Here is a 17,784-nt window from a genome sequence, read left to right as displayed (position 1 = left end):
ATAATCAGGCTCAAGTGGGCTGCTCTAGGATTACTTTTGTCTTTATGATGGGTATTCAAACCATGTGCTCGTACATTAGTGCCGATGATTAATTAAAAAGCCAAAAGTTGGGTTAGCAAAAGATTTATTTTAGACAAATAAAAAGGCATGATACACCAATTATGAATTCCTCCTGACTCCTCAAACATGATCAGAACGGGAGGGGAAATGTGTGTGTATTCATATTTCACCAAGAAGCACTACACAGGATTTCCTTTCTTGGAAAATACATTTTTTTCTCCATGAAAGGCAAAACATCTGACGACGCCCAATTATAATGTATTCTTAGATAGTTGTCAGCAATCATTCCTTATATATGGGGTTTATCATGCATCAGTTGAATAGAGTGAACAGCAACACAAGCAGAATATGTGTCAATATCACTAGGGCAGCAACGTTTGGTGCTTGGAAAAACACATTCTGTGTAATACCATAATTTAATTTATGCTTAGAGCCTTATAGCTAACTTTATCTGGGGATGACCACATGAAAAGCCACTATCAAGCTAGGAAAAAACTGTTTGAACATATGAAGATACAAGCAAACCGATAACGCTGCTTGGTGGAGATGGCAAATACAGCTGATTTTATGTGTTTGTACAGAGCTAATTTAAAAATCATTGAGATGGGGTTATCTTAAAAAGACATATTGAGACAGAATCGTTCTGAATATAGAGACATAATAAATTAGACCATAGGCTGAATGATGAACTTGAGTGGTTTAACTCGTCAGTGATGGTTTAGTTCGGCAGTGTATACGGGTGTTCTAGCTCCATATGTGCCTCTGTGAAGAGAGCAGCATCTGCAAAATGCATACTTCGGGCTTTTGATCTGGGTACATTCTCTTTTCTTTAGGTCAACAGCTATTCTTTTATTAGGACGTTAAGACTTTATTACAGGCCAGAATGGTAAGTGCAGCTGATGGCATCACAATATTGTATATTTTAGAGCAGAAAGCTCTCAGATTGGGTGTCTACTAAATGAACACAGTAGAAAACGTGTGCCCTCATGATGACACTCTCTGGTGGAAGGTGGTGCATCTCCGTTTTTTCAGGGGCAAATTATTATACTGTTAAAACAAATACAATATTGTATGTAGGAGTCTGCGGATGGCAGTTTCATCTCATTGTTGTGACCAGAAGAGTACGTGATTTTTGTTAACTAATTGTAGTGCTTTAATTTTGTTTTTTAAAACAACATATTTTAAAGAAAGATATTTTACACTTTACAAATGTTACATCAACACTAGTTTTTAACACATTTTAAGAATATGTTCAGAAGCTCTCTTAGAAATCAATAGTTCAGTTTCAAATTGGGGCTACCAATTTATTGATTCCAATAGATGCTGCTGTTTATGTTCCCATATATGCTGATGCCCAATCACTTAGATTGTTTAGTTTTTGGCCCATTGCTCCGATGGGCTTCTATAGTCTTTTTCATGACATGAAGGTTTTCTTTTGCATACAGGGGCATAGCTTGGCCAGCATCACTGGCTGGGGGGGAGGGGTGTGAGCTTATGATTTCCCATCAATCACGCTAGGGCTTAATGTTGAAACACATTATATGAGAAGCAGGACATGAATGGGTCTTGAAGAGCATTGGGAAGAAAGAAGGATGTGGATTCTTAGGGGTACTGAAAACACGATATTTTTCAAACGAATAACACTTTTTAAGGCCTTCAAAACATAGATAGAGAAACTATCTGTCTTTGTCAGTGAGGACATGAAAAAATCACAGGTGAAATCTGACAAACACTTCACATTACTTGACTGAAAGCACGTGCACCCAATTATATAGTACGGAATAATTTTTTTGTGGGGTGTAACACCCCAAACACCCCTCTCCGGAGGGAAGTCCCTGTTTACATATAATACAAAAACAGCAAAATCAATTCACAACGTTATGAGAAGAATAACCAACTGATCCTAGCAAATCTTTTTAAAACAATTAGGAGCATCAATAAATGACAATGGTGACTTACCACATGAAGGATTTTATTTTCTGTTTCATACACGGTGCAATCCTGTAGTTGTGAGAGAAAGTCACAACAATATATTAAAATATGTTCTGCGAAGATGTTTTCCACTTCTATTTAGTGACCGACAAAGTGAAGCAAATCTATTCATGCAGAAATCCAAAGTACTACTGAAAAGGTAATCATGTCATCTATGGACCTTTAGTAAACACAGTATTTGTAGCATTTCTTTTAAACAACATGTTGCATCTCTTAGAATGTGGTCCTTTGCAAAGCTCAAAGATGAGACGAATGTTACCTACATAAACCAGCTTCTTACTGGAGGATGCAACTATTCTGTCCTGACCATTGTTCTAATTTGCATTGATCTATCAATTGACAAGATTGAATTGCAAATCTGTGTATTTCCATCATTTGTCTTTTTTCAAGAACTGGATGTCCGGACCCTGAACACTGCCAGTACCATACTTTGTAAAATATTTTCTCTCTCTCCTTTCTATACTCCTCTGCAGATAAATTGATGCTCAGCGCATAGATTTGTTTTCTACATTGTGGCAAGGAACAAATCAGTGCCCTGGAACATTCTATATGGCACATTCATGAGATATCATTTTTCATATGTGCTCATATTTATGGCTTGCTTACCATAATATCTATTTATTTTTTCCTGTGCAGTTATTATTTGTCTGAATTTTTATTGCATTTGCATTTTGTAAAGTGGATTTTTCTCATACCGAGGCCAGTAGACAGGTAGCGGAGGGGGGGGGAAAGGGGAAGAGCAGGTTGAAATTATATTTCTCACAAAACCAACTAGTAAATGACATTCCTGGCCCCTGAAGAGCTGAGGTACATTGGCAAAACTGTCACTGGCAAAAATGTTAGTGAGTTCCAGGTCTTGGTGGCGAGGTGTGAGAAGGATCTTCCTCTGGCAGTGGTGTGGCGGATGAGGGGGATGGTGGCGAAAGCAAGGTTGGCGGAGCGAAGATGGCATGTGGGAGCGTGGAAGGTAAGTCTGTCGTTGAGGTAGGCTGGACCAGTGTTGTAGAGAGCCTTGTGTGCGTGGGCCATGCGTTTGAAAGTGATCCTTTTCGGTACGGGTAGCCAGTGTAGGTCTCTGAGGAGGGGGGAGATGTGGTTGCGGCGCGGGACGTCAAGGATGAGGTGGGCGGATGTGTTATGGATTCGTTGTAGCTTGTATTGTAGATTGGCCATTGTTCCTGCATATAGGGTGTTGCCGTAGTCCAATCTGCTGCTGACCAGGGTGTGGGTGACGGTTTTCCTGGTCTCGAAGGGGATCCACTTGAAGATCTTGCGGTGCATGCGGAGAGTGTTGTAGCAGGAGGAGGAGATTGCGTTGACCTGTGGAGTCATGCTGAGAGTGGAGTCCAGGATGAAGCCCAGGTTGCAAGAGTGGGTGGTGGGTGATGGTGTGGTGCCTAGGGAGTTGGGCCACCAGGAGTCGTTCCATGCTGAGGGGTTGGACCCGAAGATGACGATCACTGTTTTATCGGTGTTTAGTTTGAGGCGGCTAGATTTCATCCAGTTGGAGATGGCGTGAAATCCGTTGTGTAGGTTGTTTTTGGCAGTAGTAGGGTCTTCCGTAAGGGAGAGGATCAGCTGGGTGTTGTCTGCGTATGATACTATGTTGACGTGGTGTATCCGTGCGATGTTGGCGAGGGGGGCCATGTAGATATTGAAGAGCGTTAGGCTGAGGGAGGATCCTTGTGGGACGCCACAGATTATCTTGGAGGCCTCTGACAGGAATGGTGGAAGGCGGACTCTCTGGGTTCTGCCGGTGAGAAATGATGAGATCCAGTTGAGAGCCTTGTCGCGGATTCCGGCATTGTGGAGTCGTGTGCAGAGGGTGTGATGACATACCGTGTCGAATGCGGCAGAGAGGTCCAGCGAGATGAGTGCTGCGGTTTCTCCTTTGTCGAGCATGGTCCTTATGTCATCTGTGGCAGCAATGAGTGCGGTCTCGGTGCTGTGATTTTTCCGGAATCCGGATTGGGAGGTGTTGAGCGCCTCGCTGTCTTCTAGGAAACGGGAGAGCTGGGTGTTGATGACTTTTTCAATGGCCTTGGCCGGGAAGGGGAGGAGGGAGATCGGCCGGTAGTGCTACGGGTCATCAAGGACCGCCTTGGGCTTCTTCAGTCGTGCGTTGACTTCTGCATGTTTCCAGCTTTCTGGGAAGGTGGCTAACTCGAAGGAGCTGTTGATGGTGTCGCAGAGGTGGGGATCGATGATGTTGCTAGCTTTATTGAAGATATGGTGAGAGCAGGGGTCCGATGGGGATCCAGAGTGGATGGAGGCCATGGTGTGAGTGACAACTTCTTTGTTGACAAGGGTCCAGTTGTGGAGGAGGTTGCGGTTGCTCAGGGCGTCGGGTTCGTGGATGTCTGCGGTCTGTTTGGGATTGAAGCTGTTGTGGATTTCTTCTATCTTACGGCGGAAGTGGGTGGCGAGGAAGTTGCAGAGCTCTTGTGACGGAGGGGTTTAGCTGAACCAGGTCTTGGGGTTTGAGAGTTCTCTGACGATGCCGAAGAGTTCTTTATTGTTGTGGGTGTTGTTGTCTATGCGGTTTTTGAAGTGGGTTCTTTTGGCGGTGCAGATCAGTTGGTGATGCTTGTGGATGGACTCCTTGAGTGCGATGTGGTTGGGTTCGGTAGGATCCATGCGCCAGGCCTTCTCTCTTTTGGGGCATTCTCATTTGGAGCTCTGAAGATCAGGGTTGAACCAGCTGGCCTTGGCGCTGTGCAGGGTGTTTGAAAAATTTTTGAGCGGTTCGAGGGTGTTGGCGCAGTTTGCTAACCAGCGATGCAGGTCAGTGGTGGCTGTGTCGGGGTCCGAGGTTCCTGGTGGTGGGGTCTGGGCGAGGGTGGAGATCAGTAGTTCTGTTGAGACTTTGCTTCAGTTGCGTCAGGGGGGGTTGTGTGCTGGTGAGTAGTTGGTTTCTGGTAGGAGAAGTGGATGCAGCGATGACCTGTACAGTCGAGCTCGGAGGTGTGGCTGAAGGAAACGTGGCTGTTGGCAGTGAAGATGGGGTCGAGTGTGTGGCCTGCCATGTGAGTGGGTGACGTGATGAGTTGTTTGAAGCCGAGGTTAGCGAGGTTGTCCAGCAGGTGGTTGGTGTTGACGTCGTTGTTGTTTTCTAGGTGGAAGTTCAGGTCGCCGAGGAGGATGCAATCTGCTGAGGCGAGGGCCTGGGTGCTGACGACGTCAGCGATGGTGTCGCAGAATTGTGCTCAGGGACCTGGGGGTCTGTAGATCAGTGTTCCTTTGAGGGTGGTGTTGGCGTTGACATAGATGTTGAAGTGGAGGTGTTCGGCGGAGCTGAGGGTGTCATGGGTGCTGGTCGAGACTTTGATGGTGCTTTTGTGGACTATGGCAATTCCTTATTAGTTTATTGGTGCGGTCTCTCCTGGTGATCTTGTAGCCTTCAGGGATGGCAATGGCAATATCGGGTTCAGAGGCCGAGTTAGTCCAGGTTTCAGTGAGGAAGGCGATGTCCGGTGACATGGAGGTCAACAGGTCCCAAAGTTCGATGGCGTGTTTGTGGATGGAGCGGGTGTTGAGTAGAATGCAGTTCAAGTGGTTGTTGGCAGGTCTGTCGAGGCGTTTTGAGGTGCAGGTGAAGTGACAGGCTTGGCAGGTGAAGGGTCCTTTGGTGGTCTTGGGGGTGTACTGGAAGCAGGTTGGGGAGAGTCCTGGGTTGAGGGCGAGGAGGTCCTCGGTGGTGCAGCAGCGACCGGTGGTGTGGGAGGGCCGCGGGCCAGAGGGACTGCCGCTGGGCGCGGTCCAGGCGTGGACGGGCGCAGACGGGCTTGACTCTGGCACACCTCTGGTGCAGCGGCGGGAAGGCTGAGAGCAGCTCAGGGAGAGCCGGCAAGGGGAGTGCACAAAGGGCAGAAAAGGCACAAAACTGAAAAAGGCACAAAATGCAAAACGATGGCAATAACAGGACAAAAGAGCAAGGCACAAAGAAACAAGGTACAATAAACGCAAGGCACAAATGCACAAGTCTAGAACGCTTACCAGAAGCCCACTAGACACCAGGCATGAGGCTTAGGTGTGTGCCTGCGGGTGGAGGAGGGCCTCGAACACGCGAACAGCAGCGTGGGCGGGGGTCAGGGACACGGGCACAGCTAGGTGGTGCTGCGAGCGTGGGGGAGCAAGCTCCTGACCAAAGGCAAGTCAGAGGTCGCTCGCCGCGCAGCGACCGCCATTAAGAAGGGAGGAGGGAGGGAGGAGCAGCTGGGAGGCGGGAGGGGAAAGCGAATGGGGCGTGAGCGGGGTGGGGCGGCAGGGGACGCATCGGCAGGAAGGCTGAGAGCGTCTCAGGGAGAGCCGGCAATGGGAGCGCACAAGGGGCGAAAAAGGTTTACACCAGTGGAGTCTCCGCCTGCTCCACTGGTGCAAACCCATGATTTGGTGGTCCGTCCACCACTGGACCACCAGAGGAGTGAAGGTCATACCATCTGCAGACCTAGCAGACTTCCCACCTGGTTCTAGAACACCGTCATTATTTAATAAAGGTTGGACTCCTTTACTAAAAAACGCTATACATTTCAAGTAGAACATTTGAGCAAATAAAGATGCATTCTTAAGAACTAAAAACAAAATAACTTTTTCACAAACAAGCCTAACCTTTTCCAAATCTAATAAATCTATTTAACTTTAATACTCTTAAATACATTAATTACGTGTAAACAGTTTGGATTAAGCAAAACTATTGACTTGTTTCAACATTAATATATATTTTGTGAGCATGTTTTGCGCCTCTTTTTAATGAAGGACAAAAAAATGAATTTCTGAAGAATACCAAAGCACTACTGCATCATGCACGTTTTCTAACCCTCTAGGCTACAGTGCAACAAAGCGCTGGAGAACTCCAACAACGAATCACATTTTTTTAGACTTCATCATGCTTGCAGCTTTTACCAAACAATTACAATGGATTCACTTATTTAGAAATCCATACTCATAAAAGTTTAAACAGACATGTTTACAAATGTACAATAATAAAACAGAAAACATATTCGCTGATTTTTTTAAAATACCCAATTTCACACATATTTACTCACTCTCAATGCTTGTCGTGAAACTGACTCTGCGCTGCACATAAATCACACACCGTAGTTTCTTCTGAGAAAATGGATGGATTACACTCCGTAAGAACTCGTTCCCTGACAATGGAAGTGGCAACTGTGTCAATACTGGAATTGGGGGATTATTCCAGACATTACTGGGCAGAGGAAGTATTCTCTTTCCAAGCATGCCCGAGTGTCTGATCCACAATAAGCAAGCAGATGGTCAACGGTGGTTGTTGTAATCACTACCAGCTTCTGTTAATGGCCTTGTTCTTCTGCCAATTAAATTGGATTAATTTCTATGTCTACCAAATATTGGGCCGAAACACAGATAGTATGCAAACATTTACTATGATCATCCGTGACACAAGCAGATGGAATAACAATGGGCTTGATTCTGAAATGAATATTTTAATGCCTGGTCAGAGATTGAGGAAAATGCATTTTATATGTTGTGCAATTGTCAAAGCGTAGTTGCATGCATGAAGCTTTTCCTAATTGTTCCCACACGACGATTGACAATGCATTAGGGTACATCGCCAAGAAAGTAGCAGGCACCTAAGCGGTCACCTGTCTCGTTCACAAAGCGATGCACTTCCATCTTCACTCCTGTGGATGTCCCACGTCTGTGTTATTCAATGTCTGGAACATAACACCCACAGAGGCATAATGCAACAAAAGAAAACATTAGTCCCAATTTATATAATATAACAAATGCATTTGTAACAGTGAAAAAGAACGGGGCTATCCGATCTTTGTCTGAAACTGGGTTACAAAGATGTTTGCATAGAACAGTGGAGCCTATGGACACATTTTGTAAATGCATTTTTTTAGAATGTATGAGTGTGGAATAACCTCCTCCTTAATGGTGATTGTTCTACAAATAAATTGAGCACAGACCAATGTTTGGAAAAAGGATCAGCAATAGTGCATTTTAATAGTCATGTCAGTATAAACATAATGGGCAGAATAAAAAAAAAAACGGCCAAGTTGTTCATAAAGGCAAGTGCATAGTAAAAATGCAATGCTAATTGAAATGTGAAGCACAAAAACCAGCTCAGATACACTTGAGATTATCAACCGTTACAGTAGGCAGAGGCAGACTAGCGGTATACCATTGCACCCTAGTCATAAATGTGAAAAAAAAAAAATTTGTAAGATATTGTCTATGTTGAAACACCTTACAGCTGCAAGGTATCCAAAGGGTCTTCATCAGGATGAAGGTGCAGATGCACCTTAGTCAAAGAAGGTAAGATATCATCATGAAAGTAAAGTACAATCTTTCCACTTGGTCAAGTAATAAAGTTCCAAGTATCGTGAAATAGAAGTTACAAGAATCTTAAAGTTTTCCTGCCCATGGTGCTTAAAATATGGCCACAAGAAAGCAAGGGACTTACTTACAAGCGGCTTGCACCACTGGTGTGTCACTTTTTGTGGCTGCTGACCCATATCTACAAGGCCATACAAAGCCACTTTGCGTGGCTTCACATGGCCTTATAGATATCGAGTAAGGCATTGCAATGCAAGTCGCTGCGTTGCCTAACTTTACATCAGGAAGGCGTTTCATGGGTGTTGCAGTGGGTGTTCCAATGTAACACCCATGGATTTTGATGCATTTCCAGATTTACAAGGTTTTGTAAACCTGGGGATGCGCCAAAAGCTTATGCCTCCACAGGGGTGGCATAAGGGTGACACAATGGGGAGAAATAACATTATTTCTCCCAGTTTCTTCCTCTTTCTATGTGTCCTGCATTCTGCAGATTGTTTTTGTGCAGGAAGGTGTGCCTTCCTGCACAAAAAGCATCATCACCACAATGCAGGCATCCTTTCAAAATGGTACATGGGTGCCTACGTTGGCGGAAGACAGCAATTTGTGCACCAGCGCAGAGAACAAGGACAGGAATGTGCTGTATCTTGTAGATACAGCGCATTTCTGCCGTTTTCTTTTGATGCAGGGCAGTGCAGCAAGAAGGCTTGTGGTGCTGCCCTGCGCCAAAAGCTTGTAAATGAGGCCTGATTCCAAAGTCTCATGGAGCTTTGCAGTGCAGGATTTATTGTGTCAAGGGACGATTCATCCAAATGCTTACTTTTTAATTGCTTCGTGCAGATGTACCAGGTATTTGTAAAGCACACATTTACCTGGTGATGTATCTAGGCACTGAATAACTGAGATGCATTATTATCCAAATCAGTATTACTAATTTGTTGACCTCGGGTGGATGAAAGACTGAGGGAATCCGCAAGGATTCAAACCTACGATCATAAGGCAAAACCCATTTTCCTGCAGTAAATCTATTAGTCCACTGAGCCCTAAAACCCACCTTGTATTGTAAAACAATGTTCACACAGCTTATAAACCCTGGCACACACATCTAAATTACTTAGGAGTAGGAAAACAATTGGACTATTTTTTCTGCCCGCACAGTTTAAGGTAAAGTAAGCATTCTCATTTAATCATGTGGGTGGAGAGCTTGGGTTCTACTGGCAGCAGCACTAATTCTATGTCAGGACCGGAGGCTCAGATTATGCTTCTCTTTCTATGCTTTAATTCAATCAGCAGCCAATCAGAGAAGATGTTATTAAAGAAAAACATATCCTAACATTCAAAGGGTAAACACGTCACAACTATAGAGAGTACAGTATATAAACACCAGAGGCTAATGAACTTCCTCTTTCTTTGCTGCTTCCGCAGCCAGTTAAGTGCTATTCATTTTCTTACTGTTTTCTTACTGTTGCCTTGTGAATGTTCTAGCACTCGCGTTCGCCGCACTGGTTTATTTTCTCTTATTTGAGGAGATGGAGCATTTTATGAGGCTTCGCCCGTAATTATATTTAGTCCCTGGGGACTTGGAGCACTTACGCGCACGCATGCTCGCGCGCGCCTATGCGCACACTTCTTCCTCTTTTACCACACGTTTTTTCCTTTCAAAGGATTAAAGGTGGTGCCTTCAGGAGGAACGACCGCGCGCAAGTGAATTCATTCTTCTGCTACTTTCTCCTCAATATTCTAGCAGTGCTCAGAGATATTTAAGAACTTTTGTCTCCATCTTCGGAGCCCCTTTCATTAAAGAGCAGCTACCTTCAATTCGATGGACAAAGCACAGTTATCCCTTAAGAAAGTATTCAGGGAAACTCTTTTTCGGAGGGCCGGACATATGCAGGGTCGCTCGTCAGGCCGTCCCTATTATCAAGGCCCCAGACGTGATTCTTTTGCCCAGGGACATGGGTATACCAGAGATCAACAAGCAGACTCTACTTTCTACCCCTCCCGGCCCCGCAGAGGTAGAGGCCTTTATCGGAAGAACTACTACAAGGGACAACAAAGTGCCTTCCAAGACTCCCCCAACTCAGGTGAGACTCATTCCTTTCTCTGAGGTGATTCTTGGGGGCAGAGTTCAGACATGTCCTATAGAATGGCAAAAATTGACCAGAGATCCATGGGTGTTAGAAACCATTCAAGGCTTCAAGTTGGAGTTTTATCAATCCCCTCTCCAACAGTCCCTCCCCCCCCCCCCCTTCCCCATTTTTCCTGTCACGACCAAGAGGTCATAAGTCTGGAGGTTCAGGCTCTCCTGAAAAAAGGGGCTATCTGCCAAGCTGTTCCCCATCCAAGGGGCTTTTTAAGCCCCATCTTTCTGGTAGACAAGAAAGGCGGGGGATCACGATTAGTTCTCAATGTCAAAGAATTAAATGCCTGGATAGTTTACAGACATTTCAAAATGGAAGGAATTAATATTTTAAGAGACTTCCTTCAACAAGGGGATTGGTTGGTATGCCTGGATCTAAAAGATGCATATCTGAGCATTCCAATTTTAACTCCTCATCGCTGTTTTCTTCAATTCTTTTGGCTAGGCCAATGTTTCGAGATTCAGGTCCTTCCTGTTGGGCTTTCTTCCACTCCTTGGTGCTTTACCAAGGTGATGAGACCAGTGGTGGAGTCTCTTTGTGCCCGTGGGGTGTGTCTGCTCGTTTATCTCAACAATCTGATCCCTATGGCTCAAGACCACTTAGTCCTGCAAGATCACTTGGCATGGACAATCCACCTTCTTCAGAGTCTGGGTTTCTTGATCAACCAACTGAAATCCATTCCGTCTCAGCAGATAGATTTCTTGGGTTTCCGGATAGATTCGGTGAAGACCCAATTGATCCTTCCCCCACAGAAGGTTCGCAATATAAAGAAGGAATTACGCCTTCTTTTGTACAAACAGAGGGTGTCCTTAAGGAGCTTAGCCAGGATGGCGGGGCTTTTGACTTCTTCGATTTGGGCTATCTTCCCGGGTCCCCTGCCATATGAAATATACGAAATAAATAATGAACATAGTGCAAAGTATAAACATAGTCAATAAGTCCTGCACAGTCCGTTCAATATCCATAGTCCGTGGGCCAATGTGTACAAACACATGGGCAAAGCCCACACAGGAGACCGGAAACCATTGGAGAGAACACTGCTGGGGCATCAGATGAGAAAACAACAGGCACCTCACCGGGAAGGGAAAGGGGGGCACCTCAGCCACATGAGTCCACGACGCCAGATCCACGAGGGGCCTCCATGCCCACTGTCCCATCCTGGGGAGTGCAAAGCCACAGTCCATCAGATGGATAACCGACTCCACTGGTATTGGAGGAGGCATGGTGCCCAGAGTGCTTCGTGAACACCTGCTCGACACAGAACCGGCACTGTCAATGGACCAGCGGTGCTTGAGACGGGGGTGCCCAGCGGAGCGGTGCTTGAGATGAAGGGCCCAGCGGAGCAGTGCTTGACAGGAAGGGCCCAGCGGAGCGGTGCTTGACAGGAAGGGCCCAGCGGAGCGGTGCTTGAGATGAAGGGCCCAGCGGAGCGGTGCTTGAGATGAAGGGCCCAGCGGAGCGGTGCTTGACAGGAAGGGCCCAGCGGAGCGGTGCTTGACAGGAAGGGCCCAGCGGAGCGGTGCTTGAGATGAAGGGCCCAGCGGAGCGGTGCTTGAGATGAAGGGCCCAGCGGAGCGGTGCTTGAGACGGCGGGCCCTGTTCAGCGGTGCTCTTCACGGCAGGGCCCTGTTCAGCGGTGCCTGTCTTGGCGGGGCCCTCTTCAGCGGTGCTTCTCACGGCGGGCCCTGTTCAGCGGTGCTCTTCACGGCGGGGCCCTGTTCAGCGGTGCCTGTCTTGGCGGGGCCCTCTTCAGCGGTGCTCCTCACGGCGGGGCCCTGTTCAGCGGTGCTCTTCACGGCGGGGCCCTGTTCAGCGGTGCTCTTCACGGCGGGGCCCTGTTCAGCGGTGCCTGTCTTGGCGGGGCCCTCTTCAGCGGTGCTCCTCACGGCGGGGCCCTCTTCAGCGGTGCTCTTCACGGCGGGGCCCTGTTCAGCGGTGCTCTTCATGGCGGGGCCCTGTTCAGCGGTGCTCTTCACGGCGGGGCCCTGTTCAGCGGTGCTCTTCACAGCGGGGCCTTGTTCAGCGGTGCCTGTCTTGGCGGGGCCCTCTTCAGCGGTGCTCCTCACGGCGGGGCCCTGTTCAGCGGTGCTCTTCACGGCGGGGCCCTGTTCAGCGGTGCCTGTCTTGGCGGGGCCCTCTTCAGCGGGGCTCCTCACGGCGGGGCCCTGTTCAGCAGTGCTCTTCACGGCGGGGCCCTGTTCAGCGGTGCTCTTCACGGCGGGGCCCTGTTCAGCGGTGCCTGTCTTGGCAGGGACCTCTTCAGCGGTGCTTGTCCTGTCTTTCAAGGGAGCCAGACCTGGCCAAGACTCCCCGCTTAGTCACCCTCCGACCTTGCGGTAGAGGGGCCCTCCTGTGATGGAGTCTTGTGCCCATGGGTGTCGTCCGTCACACCCGGTATGGGGCTGGTGGGGCCCTCCTGGTGCGCTCGGCTGCTGCATGTCTTCTCCGCCCTGCTGCCCTTGCCCTCCTTCGCTGCAGCTCTGGGGCCCTTGCCTCCCTTAGATGATGTGGCAGGTGACGTGGCAAGGCCACTCTCCGTGGTGGCAGCCGTCTCAGGCTTTTCGCGCCGGCCCTTAATATTTCTTGTACTCTTCCCAGGGGGTGGGCTGGCTGGCCCCTTGCTGCTGGCCGATGTTCCTTCCCTAGGAGCTGATGGACTCCAGTAGCCCGGCACTATGGTGATACTAGATGCAGGGCTGGTGGTGGCTGAGGTGCTCTTTGGACTCTTACGAGATGGAGGGAGTGGGTCAGGTGATGCAAAGAGGTCAATTTTGGAGAGGAAAAGTTTTTTAGGAGCAATGGGAACGGTAGGTGCAGTGGGTATGGGAGTGGAGGAAGAGGATGTGGTTGTAGGAGAGTCAAGTGTGCTGTCTTTGGGTGCAGGTGCTTGGGCTGGAGGCTGTCGTGAGGTGGATGGCTGTTGGGTGGGTGGCTGCCTGCGTTTGTGTGGTTTGGAAGAGGGGGTGACAGACACACTGGGAGAGGACACAGGGGACGTGTAAATGGCAGTGGGGGTGGTGACTGCACGTGTGCTGACTGTAATGGAGGGTGTGCTGGTGATGGAAGTACTGGCTGATGGTGGAGTGCATGCAGGTGTGAGTGGAGACGTCACAGGGAGGGAGGAGGGAGACAAGGAGGAGGGGGACACAGAGGTGGTAGTGACTGTTGGCATGTCTGCATCTGGATGTTGTTTGTGTGAATGCTTGTGGGATCTGTGGTGCTTATGTCTGGATGAGCTGCCCTTGGGTGTTGAGGTGTGTGCAGGCTGGTCTGATGGTGTGGATGGGATAGGCTGAGGAACAGGAGACTGGGACTGGGTGGAGGGAGTTAGAAGAGGGAGGCTGGAGACAGGGACAATGGCTGCCGTCAGTGCTGAGGCCAGAGCGTTGAACGATCGCTGATGGGCAGCCTGACCCGAATGAATGCCCTCCAGGTATGCATTGCTCAGATGCACCTCCCTTTCCACCCCCTGGATGGCATTCAAAAGGGTAGACTGCCCAACAATGAGCGTCCGGAGGAGGTCAATGACCTCCTCACTGAGGGCAGCAGGGGTAACTGGGGCAGGGCCTGAGGTGCCTGGGGCAAAGGAGATGCCCACTTTGGTGTGCGAGCGGGCACGGGGCGAACGCTGAGGGGCTGCTTGGAGGGCGGAGCTGGTGCGCTGGGTGGCGGCTGTACCTGTAGTTGCGGTGGGCACGGATGTTGCTGCCACCGCAAGGGAGCTCCTTTCCGAGGACGTGTCGGTGTCGCTGACGTCTCCACGGGTCCCCGTTGTGGAGCTACCCTCGCCCTCCGTCTCACTGCTGAACTCGGAGTCCGTTGCATGGCCCTCCGGGGCCATGTGAGATGCATCTCCCTCGTGCGCCGATGCCACTTCTCCTCCGCCTGATGATGCTAATGCACACATGCACAGGAAGAAAAAGAAAATGGGTTGGGGGGAAAAATGAAGACAGGTTGAGTGCATGCATTGGCAACACCGTTGGTGGAGAGGACAGACACAGAAGCCCCCTGAACTACGCTGCACATTCGGGGTACACTACTCAGTTCTTGTGACTAGGCCTACAGGTCTATGGACGACAAATGCACACATGGGTGATGCAGGACCATGGATAGCTGTACTTGGCACCCTACAGAGGTGGGGGGCTGTGGCACAGGGCCTTGGGTAACAGAGGGGACTAGCCTACAGAAAGCGCCCTGGCCTTGAGTTACCCACAGCCCTCCTCCCCCACCCAGACACCTCCACTGCGCGCAAAGATAGCAGAATGTGCTGATACTCACCCCCTTGTGTCTGCTGTGATGTCCTCACGCGCCCATCCAAATCGGGGTAGGCCACCGCCAGGATCCGGGACATCAGGGGGGTCAATTGGTGGCTGGCACCCCTCCTACGTTGGGAGGCCATCCCCAGCAGAGACTCAGCAGTCTTTCTGGTCCCGCGGCGGATGTCCTCCCACCTCTTTCGGCAGTGGGTGCCCAGTCTGTCGTGGACCCCCAGGGCCCGGACGTCCCTGGCGATGGCACGCCAAATGTTGACCTTCTGATGGGCGCTGACCTATTTGACATGTACAGGGTGGGAAAGGAAATATCATCACTTTTCAGCATGGTAGATGTGAGTGGCCCCCCCTCCCCAACCTTGCCATGTGGCACATGTTCCCATCTGTCGTGCGTTGCACTCCTCATTCGCTCCCCTCCCCACCATCTTACATACACCCCACTCAACACAGGCATAGCCCATTCAGCGTGCACCCTGTGTACTAACCTGTTGGTCTGGAGGACCGTAGAGTAGCGCATACTGGGGGAGGACCCCATCAACAAGTTTCTCCAATTCTTCGGAAGTGAAGGCAGGGGCCCTTTCCCCAGTCGCAGCAGCCATTGTATCTCCCAGACCGAGGTCACAGCAGCACTTGCAGTATAGGTCCTCTCCTGTGGATGATCAGGTCTCGAGTGATTAAGCAGATAGAAAATGGCGGTCACGCCCGCGGCGGTGCGTACCGCGGCGGTGCGTACCGCGACCGCCGGCGCCCATTGTCATTGGCTCCTGAGACCCATAGGGTTCAATGTTAACCAATGCTGCTTTGCGCCGCGGTCTTCGACCGCCTACCGCCACGGTGTGCCACGCCAGTGCAGTGACCTCACATCCCACTGTCACACTTCACAGGTCAGGCAGCCGCCATTTCAAGGGCCCACATGGCATGATTTCTACTGCGTCAAACAGGCCTAGGCCTTGAATTGCCACTCATACAAGCCGTTCCATGCATAGCGATTCGTGTACTGTGCAAGCTGTGTGAACGAACCTGTGGGTTGCTTGACTCTGTGCTCCATGTTGTCCTTCCTAGGCACCGTCCGCTGGGACTTGCGAGGAGAAGGATGAATCCTCCCGTGTACCGACCGCTGGTGGACCTGTCGACAATGGAAGAACGACACATCATACTTACATACCGGCTTGACAGAGCAACTATACATGAACTATGTGCCCAGCTGGAGCCAGACCTGATGTCCCCCATCCGCCAACCCACAGGGATTCCCACTCTGGTGCAGGTTCTGTCAGTACTCCATTTTTTGGCAAGTGGGTCGTTTCAGACAACAGTGGCCATATCATCTGGGATGTCTCAGCCTATGTTTTCAAAGGTTTTGTCCAGAGTGTTGTCTGCCCTGATGAAATACATGCGGAGATACATTATTTTCCCTGAGGTGGGCGAATTGGCTACAGTGAAGGGTGATTTCTATGCCCTTGGACATATCCCTAACATCATTGGGGCCATTGATGGGACCCATGTGGCTTTGGTTCCCCCCAAAGACAGTGAGCAGGTGTACCGAAACAGAAAAAGTTATCATTCGATGAATGTCCAGGTGGTCTGTTTGGCTGACCAGTACATCTCCCATGTAAATGCCAAGTTCCCAGGGTCAGTGCAGGACGCGTATGTCATGCGAAATAGCAGCATCCCTTTTGTGATGGAACAGCTACAGAGACACCGTGTGTGGCTAATTGGTGACTCTGGTTACCCCAACCTGTCGTGGCTACTGACTCCAGTGAGGAATCCCAGGACAAGGGCAGAGGAACGCTACAATGAGGCCCATGGGCGAACTAGGAGGATCATAGAAAGGACCTTCGGGGTCCTGAAGGCCAGGTTTAGGTGCCTGCATATGACAGGGGGATCCCTCATGTGCTCACCAAAGAAGGTGTGCCAGATCATCGTGGCCTGCTGTATGCTTCACAATCTTGCATTGCGACGCCAGGTGCCTTTTCTGCAGGAGGATGGTCCAGATGGTGGTGTTGTTGTAGCTGTGGAGCCTGTGGAGAGTGAAGAAGAGGAAGACGACGGGGACGACACGGACAACAGGGATACAGTCATACAACAATACTTTCAGTAGCACACAGGTAAGGAGCAGCCACCCCAATTTACATTTACTTGAGGCCTCATGCGTCTCCACTGTCTGTGTTTCCCCCCAGTTCCTGTTAACTGATTTGTGACTTTCCCTTCCCTTTTCAGAGCTGTATGACCCACTGCCTGACTTCAGCTTTGTTTGCCCATGGACTAAAGCTTATTGAAATTGGTATGTTGTCATCACAAAGTAACTGGACATTATTGAACCGTTATGTGTAATACATTTGTTAAGAATACAAGCAGACTCCTGTTTATTTAAGTGGAATAAGTGATTTATTTAAAGTGCTAGATATAGGTAAATGATTGGGAAGCGGGGATGGGTGGGGGTGGAGTAATGTCCATGGCAGAGTCCAGTTCTCAGTCGCACATGTGCATTGTCCATATGCCTGTGGAAGGATGGAGCAGGGGCAGTTCAAGGTTGGACAGGGTGACAATGTGGGACAGTGGGATGACATCAGGGGGTATCTTAGGCTGGCGGGGGTCTTGCAATCCTACTCTGTCTTCTTGTGAGATCTCAGGTTCCGCTTGCGGGGTGGTTCTTCTTCTGCAGGAGGTGGGGTTCTGGTGGCCTGTCGTTGTGTGGGGGCCTCCTGTCCACTGGCGCCGGCGGAGGTGGTAGGTGGTTCCTGGCCTGGGCTAGTGACAGGGGCCCTTTGGGGTGCCACATGGTCCCGCAATGTGGTGACGATCTGGGTAAGGGCCAGGACGGTGGTCCCCATTGCGGAACCGATGTTCCTCAGTTCCTCCCTGAACCCCATGTACCGTTCCTCCTGCAGTTCCTGGATCTCCTGGAACCGGGCCAGTACCGTCGCCATCGTCTCCTGGGAGCGGTGGTATGCTCCCATGATGGTGGAGAGGGCCTCTTGGAGAGTGGGTTCCCCGGGCCTGTC

General features: G+C 49.7%; 1 protein-coding gene across 1 annotated transcript in view; it reads right to left on the bottom strand.

Moving 5' to 3' along the window:
* The window catches only part of LOC138265076 (connector enhancer of kinase suppressor of ras 2-like), a 1,142,768-nt gene that overhangs the window by 163,273 nt on the left and 961,711 nt on the right, over positions 1–17,784 (bottom strand). The window contains exon 5 of the mRNA XM_069212623.1: positions 2,020–2,061. Within this exon, the coding sequence (XP_069068724.1) occupies positions 2,020–2,061 (42 nt within the window). The remainder of the gene's footprint in view (positions 1–2,019; positions 2,062–17,784) is intronic.

This window comes from Pleurodeles waltl, chromosome 2_1, assembly GCF_031143425.1.
Source record: "Pleurodeles waltl isolate 20211129_DDA chromosome 2_1, aPleWal1.hap1.20221129, whole genome shotgun sequence".
Lineage (NCBI taxonomy): Eukaryota > Metazoa > Chordata > Amphibia > Caudata > Salamandridae > Pleurodeles > Pleurodeles waltl.
This window is presented reverse-complemented; position numbering and strand designations above follow the sequence as displayed.